The 9,384-nt window shown below is 34.3% G+C and overlaps 1 protein-coding gene across 33 annotated transcripts in view; it reads right to left on the reverse strand.

Moving 5' to 3' along the window:
* Positions 1–2,086: 2,086 nt before the first annotated feature.
* The window catches only part of LOC106471768 (alpha-1A adrenergic receptor-like), a 49,779-nt gene continuing 42,481 nt past the window's right edge, over positions 2,087–9,384 (reverse strand). For 4 of the 33 annotated variants that reach the window (XM_022400381.1, XM_022400378.1, XM_022400380.1 and 1 more), the window contains one exon: positions 2,087–4,454. In XM_022400381.1, the coding sequence (XP_022256089.1) occupies positions 4,135–4,454 (320 nt within the window). In that variant the 3' untranslated portion in view covers positions 2,087–4,134. The remainder of the gene's footprint in view (positions 4,455–9,384) is intronic. The other 29 variants (XR_002613335.1, XR_002613334.1, XR_002613350.1 and 26 more) reach the window with 29 other exon arrangements.

Consider the following 9,384-nt stretch of genomic DNA (forward strand, 5'->3'; position numbering starts at 1 on the left):
CTACACTTGTTTTCAAAATAATATATACATATGTATATGTTATATATTCGAACAAGTTAAACGTATATACAACAAATTCTTTACATTATAGAGATTATAAATACCATATATAGTTCTCTTCTTCTTGTCAAAAGTCCACTTAGGCCTATTCAATTACTTTAGAATTTCAGTTGACAAGCCGAACTACTTTTCTCTATTTCTATCGCGCTAGTATTCCGTGTATAATTCACTTATAATTATAGCGTGAGTTACCACAGTCATATACTGCTCTTCTAGTAATCGTCTGGTCCTCGTACTTCAGATATCGTCTGTTTCTTTTATCAAAGAGCACTCAGACTGGTTCAATTACTTTAGAACTCACTTTGACTGCTAGGTTTACTCTGACGTATTAATCGTTAGGCCTATATTAACCGTTAGGCCTTTTACTTCTACGGCAGTTAACTTTACGTTTAACATATCTTTGGCCGAACTTCTACTTCCCGTGACTTTACTTTCTCGTCTGCTATGTATGTCTGCTGTTCCCACTTGTCTCACACTATTTATGTATTTATCACTCAATCGTCTGCTCACCTTCTAGAAATCTCTATATCCTCGACATCAATAAATTCCACGCGATGTTCGATAGCCTCAATATCAATTAATTATAAACATAATGTACGATTCTTACCGAATTACGTAACTGAACTTGTTTTAAAGTTTACTTTACAATAATTGCTTTTAATTCTCTTGTTATGAATAAAACTACACAATCATAAAATATTCACTTACAAAATAAATAAACTAATAATACCTACACTAAACAGTCTTTTATATTATGACAACTAATACCTTGTCATTCTTATATTATTTAACTAATCTCAACATCCTGACATTTTTATATCATCTAATTAACATTCTACCAATCTTATATTATTTAATCAATATTAAAATCCTGGCAGTTTTATATATATTTAGATAGTATTAACTTCTTGATATTATCAATATATTATTTGATTAATACTAATATCTTGGCATTCTTATATTATTAAATTAATATTAATATCCTCACATTTTTATATTATTTAATTAATACTAACATCCTGTCATTTTTATATTATTTAATTAATACTAAAATCCTGTCATTCTTATATTATTTAATTAATACTAACATCCTATCATTTTTATATTATTTAATTAATACTAATATCCTCAAATTTTAACATTATTTAATTAACACTAATATATTGGCATTCTTATATTATTAAATTAATATTAATATCCTCACATTTTTATATTATTTAATTAATACTAACATCCTGTCATTTTTATATTATTAAATTAATATCCTCACATTTTTTACATTATTTAATTAACACTAATATATATCATTCTTATTTTCATTATTGATGATTAAGCCACCGCTTGAGAAAGATTATGGTGCTCAGTTACGTACTAAGTCCTTCATACACATCTTATTAAATGATTAAATCACATCTTATAGAAATAGCTATTTTTACCAAAACGAGAGGGAATCCTCAATAGCCGCGGCACTTCAAATTCTTTTAGGCAGGATTAGAGTAAATTAATCAATGAAATCTTTTTTCTTTTTATAAACTATATTTTTGTGCGCCAACAATACCAAGCGTGAGGCGCGAGTATACCAGATTCGATTTTATTACTCATCAGGATCTCTACCAGTCCACCCCCAAATCAAAATTCTTTTAGGCAGGATGAGGGTAAATTAATCTATGAGACCTTGGTGGTCAAATAAATCAATCGAAAGGGTTTGACCTCCTGAGTCCAAAACTGTAATTAAATCTCAAATTGGTCGAGAGGTGAGGGAACTATGAGCTAAAAGTTTGTACTTAGAAAAAAAAAAAAAAACTAACTCGGAGCCGTTCTCTGAGCCGATATGCCGCGGCTAAAAATGATGATATTATTTTGTATTACTATATTTAATAATTGAGCTTTGAAAGTACATTATGGTAAACTAAAATATATAATACTCGTTCCATGATTGTATCTTGTTTTTGCAAAATGTTAGAATTAAAGTAACCATAGAAACAGAAAAATAAAATCACTCGCCATTTTTGTATATATATCCAAGTTTATTAAAAAGCAGCACGAGACAGAAAATCTATAGAATTAGCATACAAGTCACATTCGGTTCACAAATGATAAATTAAAGTTCTTGAAACGTCTGCAAAGATAACAATAACCTCGATATATTTAAACATTTTACGTAAAGAATGCTGGAAGCATCTAGTTTATTAACCTGTACTCTGCAACTAAAGAGAACATATACAGGCTAATAATATATGTTTTATTCTAATCTGGCTGAACTTCGGCCAGTATTCGTGGGAAGGGTTAGACTGTCCTGGGGAAGCAGTTTGCTGACGTCACTTTACGTATTACATGTAAAACTAGCTTTAAAACAGGAAATTGTCTACCGAAATAAAAGTCTAAGCAAAATTCAAAGGTTTTTAAAACTTCTTCAAATATCTAATTTGAGTAATCGTCGTATTCCACTGAAGGATTCAGTTTACTTCATCTGTTACACACGAAACTCTTAAAGGTAGATTTACCAAGTTTACCATAGCAACTAACGGTATCGTCAACAGTTTTAACATGACCAACTGTGAGATTGACGACCTAGTGATATCATTATCAACTCTATCACACCAATTGTGAGATTGACGACCTTGTGATATCATTACCAACTATTAGATTGACGACCTTGTGATATCATTACCAACTGTGAAATTGACGACCTAGTGATATCATTACCAACTGTGAGATTGACGACCTAGTGATATCATTACCAACTGTGAGATTGACGACCTAGTGATATCATTACTAACCAACTGTGAGATTGACGACCTTGTGATATGATTACCAACTGTGAGATTGACGACCTAGTGATATCATTATCAACTCTATCACACCAATTGTGAGATTGACGACCTAGTGATATCATTACCAACTGTGAGATTTACGACCTTGTGATATCGTTACCAACTGTGAGATTGACGACCTAGTGATATCATTATCAACTATATCACATCAACTGTGAGATTGACGACCTAGTGATATCATTACCAACTGTGAGATTGACGACCGAGTGATATCATTATCAACTGTGAGATTGACGACCTAGTGATATCATTATCAACTGTGAGATTGACGACCTAGTGATATCATTATCAACTGTGAGATTGACGACCTAGTGATATCATTATCAACTATATCACACCAATTGTGAGATTGACGACCTAGTGATATCATTATCAACTATTAGATTGACGACCTTGTGATATCGTTACCAACTGTGAGATTGACGACCTAGTGATATCATTACCAACTGTATCACACCAACTGTGAGATTGACGACCTAGTGATATCATTACCAACTGTGAGATTGACGACCGAGTGATATCATTATCAACTGTGAGATTGACGACCTAGTGATATCATTACCAACTGTGACATTGACGACCTTGTGATATAATTATCAACAGTATCACACCAACTGAGCATACTACGTTCACATGCACACCCTAGTGGTGATTTTATGAATTTGTCTTTGTGTTTAGTGCATCTCCTAACTTACAATTAACTGTACTTGTAATAAAAGACAAATTGATTCAGAGCAAACCCTAAAAACTCTAAGCCTTAACATAAATTTTCTGTGAGTGGTTTAAATTATGTTGATTTAATCAAGTTTCTTCGTAGATCTAAAATAAAAACAAGCAACAACTGTCACCAACGTCTGCGTTCATACACTACAAGGCTTCGTCTCTAAGCCTAAAATACAACCTGTTCTTGTTCGCCATAAAACGGCGTATTTAATCACCAGGATATAATTAATTGAACGTTCTGTGAATTTCGTTAAAGGTTGTCTTTCAGAAGAAACGTTGGCAAATATTTCCCGAGATGGAACATTTAACGAGAGTTTGGAACAGAAGTTTGGTTAAAACTTTTGGAACGTAGTTTCGAAACGTTGTTTTTTTGTTGTTGTTGTTGTTCTTACTGTCGCATATTGAAACTAAAATCGGAAACAATTTTATTCAACGTTTGACTGAGAATTAAGAATGATATTAAGGAGTTTATTACTACTGCTCCAAGCGAAATATTGGTAACAGTTTTTGACCGCGTTCAAGACAGACTCTCGGAAGTCTTCCTGGAACTAGGCCTACTGGTACTATGAGTAACAGGAGGATCAGAGTCCGAATTCCTGCCGTTCTCCGCAGGACGACTGGTTCTTAAAGTCAGAATAACCGTATTCTTAGTATACCTCCTGTCATCACTCCGAGTTTGCCGAGTCCACCGGCACTGCAGGATGTCCCCGAAGGCCCGCTGGAAATCTCGGCTTGATCGCGCATAAATAATCGGGTTTAAACAGCTGTTAAAATACCCGATCCAGAAGACAGTGTCGAAGAGAAGCTTGGGAACTTGGCACTGTTCACAGAGGGCGCCTGAAAGTAGAAGAACAAAACACAAATATTAAACAAATAAATTCGTTCTGTACACGACGTTTTATGAATTAGATGTGTTTATATGATGTGTGAGTGTAATATAAATATTACACAGATGTAATTATATATTATATCTAGCTAATACAGAGTTACATCCAGAAATGATCAATAGAGTTACACGTATAAATGCTCAAGGTAGAGTTATGTACGAAGAATTCTCCCGATAGGCTTAATATCCAGGTAGAATAACACACATAGAAATAGTCCAGGTACACCTGTATATGGGTGTTCTCAAGGTACACCTGTATATGAATAAACACTTTACATATCCATGTCTGTTTTAGCGAGGTTAATTTGCCTGCCTCGAGCATTTCTATAACTAATTCTATGCAGCTTGTATTTGTTCAGTCAGATCTAGCTAACCCAAACATTGGTTAATAAACAGCTTGTATTTGTTTCAGTCAGATCTATTTATTAACCAATGTTTGGGTTAGCTAGATCTGACTGAACTGTTTATTAACCAATGTTTGGGTTAGATAGATCTGACTGAACAAATACAAGCTGTTTATTAACCAATGTTTGGGTTAGCTAGATCTGACTGAACAAATACAAGCTGTTTATTAACCAATGTTTTGATTAGTTAGATCTGACTGAAACAATCTGTTTATTAGCCAATGTTTGGGTTAGTTAGATCTGACTGAACTGTTTATTAACCTATCGCTGAAGCAAACCCCTCTTTTAAAGTTATAGTCCAAGAACCAATGGTGTTGTAATCTAAGTTGTTGTCTATTTTTTATAGTAATTGGTTTACAACTGTTTTTTTTTGTATGTATTGTTTATGGTTTTTAGATTATAACCTTTTGGTTTATGGTTCTTGGACTATAACCCCCTGAGTTTATGGTTAAACAACAACAACAGCAGTGAAACACAAGCATCATAAACATTAAACTTAAAAAAGGTAGCTTTAATTTTAGCATCGTGATGAAGAAAGATAAACAATTATTTAATTTCTTGAAGAAGGCTGAAGCATGATCGTCTTCCGAGATAGTCCTGAAAGAAAACGTGTAATGTGTTGTTTTTACTGCAGCATAACTTCTCATAATATCTTCTTTATATCCAATAGAAGTTAGAATTAATTAGTGACCAACCTTAGTTAACGTAACGCTTCAACGTGATCAGCCAAAACAGAAACTAGAGGTCGAGTCGTTTCTTTTTTAAACACGGTGTTTTTATACTCTGGTGCACAGCTAGTTCGAGATATTCTACACAATAATACATTTACTTAATTCTGTCTCCTTGTCACTTAATTCTAACCTGATCTATCTATAATTAACACTACAATAGAATCAATTGTGTCTGTGTATAAATAAACACAGTTCGTTCATTGTTAATTAGCAAAGAAATAAACACGTATGTTTCTATACATATTTTTATTAATGAGTGTATAATGCACTGTTAGCGAGAGTAACTTGTCACGTGAGTGGGGAATATCGGGTAATGGTATTCAGTCTTTGAACTATTAGTGGGGAAAGCTTTCGTCTATATCAACAATCGCTAGTAAACGATAAGAAAAAATTATATTCTGACGTTTCGGTTGATGGTAGCTCCAGATGAATGCGAATTGTACAGCCAATGAAACGTCGAAATAAATGTTTCTTTGTTGTTGTTGTTTTTAATTTTATTTCAGGTTATTGAAACACACGGGTATTTCTCCTAATGTTAGTTACTTTGGTGTAAATTTATCAATCTAAATACATCAAACAAGTAAGGTAAGATTAGTAATGACTTTAGAAACGTTTCTCAAGCAGAAAGAACAAATTTCCAATTCACAATTGAGTGGGACTAGACCGTTGCATTCGTGCTGAGAGGGTGAGTTGATTTGTTGGAGAGGAGAGTTAAAAAAATATACTTTTCAAGTAAAGCTATTTTCATAGTCTATAGTAGAGAATGCACGACTAATGTTTAAAAACCAGATTTACTGGAATGTTCGATCTCCTTCCATGATTGGCCGATTAATCTCATCCACATATATTTACCGTTTAAAGAAGAAGAATTAAGACATTTTCTGGGAACAACTTAAAGACAATTTCTGATTCGAAAGGCTTTTATAAATGCAATTCAAAGTTTTCTTTCAAGTAAAAAGGATCACACTAGAAGAAGTTTTACGCACGCAATTTAGCCCACATTTTCAAAGAAGGCCAGTTGAAGCCACTTTTTCCAAAAGCCTCAAGTTATTGATGATATAATTCGCTGGAAATATAACTATGGTGTTTTTGTTTATGAGTGCCAGTCTGTTTTTTGTAGTTTCTGTGTGTTTGCCAACTGTATGGATTATAGGAGCTAACCAGTGATGTGTTGTAAGCAATGGCTCATTTCACTTTTCTCAATAGGTAGTTTCATTAAATCTTACTGATTAGATTATTTCAAATTAATTGTAATAGTTTATTCAATCAATTCTCACAGCTGTGGAGATTATTTTGTATTGTTAGCTTAGTATATAAATGTAGGACTAGCTTTCATCTCCTAAACTGGATGAACCTCGTGGGACATTATTGGGATTACGGCCGAAAACATCGTTAACGTCAAGGGTGCCCAAGCGATAATTCAATGTATTCTAATAATGATAAGTTTCGGCTTATGGTGTATCTATCAGTTTATAAAAGTAAGTAGTTCTAATCAGTCACACTATGTAGTATCTGCACTCTGTCCACCAAAGAATATCAAACTCCGGATTTTAGTGTTATAATTTCATAAATTTACACCTGATCCGCCAAGGGACAGAGTTGCTTTCATCAATTCCTGAGTTAGTTTTTCGAGTTGGTTTACTTTTGATCAGAGGTTCTTATTCACGAACACGTGTTTTGTTAATGAATAAGTTGAAAGTGAGAAGAGTTGTGTGAAACTACCGAAAGAGTGCGCTAAAGTAGTTGTTAAAGTTACGACAAGAATTTCACCTTTCGTATTAAGAAAGATGAAATTGGATTACGAAAGATGAATAAACCTTATGTCATATTTACGGATGTGTCTAACTAATCACTTGTTTCATTATCAATAAATTGGCTAAAACAGTCACTATTCAACAAAGTTTACATAGAAAAGTGGGAGTGGACCTACTTGACCAACCAGAACCCAGACTGCAGTCAGCAAAGTTTACAGAGAAAAGTGGGAGTGGACCTACTTGACCATTGTCACATGACCGACCAACCAGAACATAGACTGTAGTCACCAAAGTTTGCAGAGAAAAGTGGGAGTGGACCTACTTGACTATTGTCACATGACCAACCAGAACCCAGACTGCAGTCACCAAAGTTTGCAGAGAAAAGTGGGAGTGGACCTACTTGACCATTGTCACATGACCAACCAGAACCAAGACTGCAGTCAGCAAAGTTTACAGAGAAAAGTGGGAGTGGACCTACTTGACCATTGTCACATGACCAACCAGAACCCAGACTGCAGTCAGCAAAGTTTGCAGAGAAAAGTGGGAGTGGACCTACTTGACCATTGTCACATAACCAACCAGGATGAAATTATAAGATAAAAATAACGCCCGTAGAATGTTCGAGAAGGTGAATATTTAAGTAAAACAATCCTTCATACTAAATTCAAGAAAATGTTAGTTTTCTTTCCTCGTGTTCATCGACTGGTGTTTTTGTTGTTGTTGTTTTTCTGTTGGAGAGTGTATGTAACAATTTCCAAGTTATATTCAGAGTTTGATGTAAATTCCTTTACGCACCCCTAACCCAAATAACTTAAATTACTTAGGGTATTTGAATAACGTGTGACCATAATGTCACAACTAATTACCTATAATTGTTCAAGGGACCAGCTGGTAAATTAATTTATGAATTTTTCTTCTTCTCTATGAAAGTTCAGGGAAGAAAAGAAACAATACATGAATGACGTAGAGCCCTAAGTAGCGAATCGAAGAACAGATTAGGTCGCTACGTCATTTACGTATTATTTCTTTCCTACCACCACCACCACCCCCTCCAGTAACTCAGCGCTAAGTCTGCAGGCTTACGACGCTAAAACTCAGGTTTCGATACCTGCAATAAGAAGAGTACAGAATTCGTCTTGTGCTTACTCTCGAAACGACTACTGCGTCAAGAAATAATATCATTTAAACTTGACTTTAACGTTATTGAAACAATTAAATACGATGGAAGTTAAGACTAATTATTTTATAATGTTGACAAGAAAAAAAAAGTGCTTGACGAATAAAAAAAGAAATTGGAGCCATCTTTAATATATTTTATTGTCACATTTGTCTGGGAAAATACTGGTCAAGCAATATGCGAGGCTTACGATATCTGAGCGGAGAATTTATAGCATCACGAGCTATACAGTTTTACGAGACAATGCAAAGGCCCTAAAGCATTGTTTGGGCCAGCCGATAGATGGCAAAGACTTTTCTGACTTATGTTTTGTTTTATAGCACTCTTTATTACAGCCTACACACAGTTTATTCAACAATGCAAACATTTAGCGTGTTTTAGCCAAGTTCTGGGGTTTGGTCATCAGCACTTTCAAGTTTATAAGTTGTGTTCACTGGGGGCTACTGCTTGAGCCACGTGTCACGTGCAGCATCATCATGATTCATCGTAGAGGAGGAGGAGGGAGGGGTGCAGAAAATAAGGACCAATAATTTTAAAAAGTGTTGAATACAGCGTAGAGGAGATCCAGATTGACTTCTAAACATTGGGGATAAAAGGACGTTATATGATCTGGAGAGACTTGCTTTGAGTTTTACATCGTCGAATGTTGGTTTAAAAGTGTGACTACTATCAGAAAGTTGGTTTAAAAGTGTGACTACTATCAGAATGTTGGTTTAAAAGTGTGACTACTATCAGAAAGTTGGTTTAAAAGTGTGACTACTATCAGAATGTTGGTTTAAAAGTGTGACTACTACCAGAATGTTGGTTTAAAAGTG

This window comes from Limulus polyphemus, unplaced genomic scaffold (genome assembly GCF_000517525.1).
Source record: "Limulus polyphemus unplaced genomic scaffold, Limulus_polyphemus-2.1.2 Scaffold4843, whole genome shotgun sequence".
Classification (NCBI taxonomy): Eukaryota; Metazoa; Arthropoda; class Merostomata; order Xiphosura; family Limulidae; genus Limulus; species Limulus polyphemus.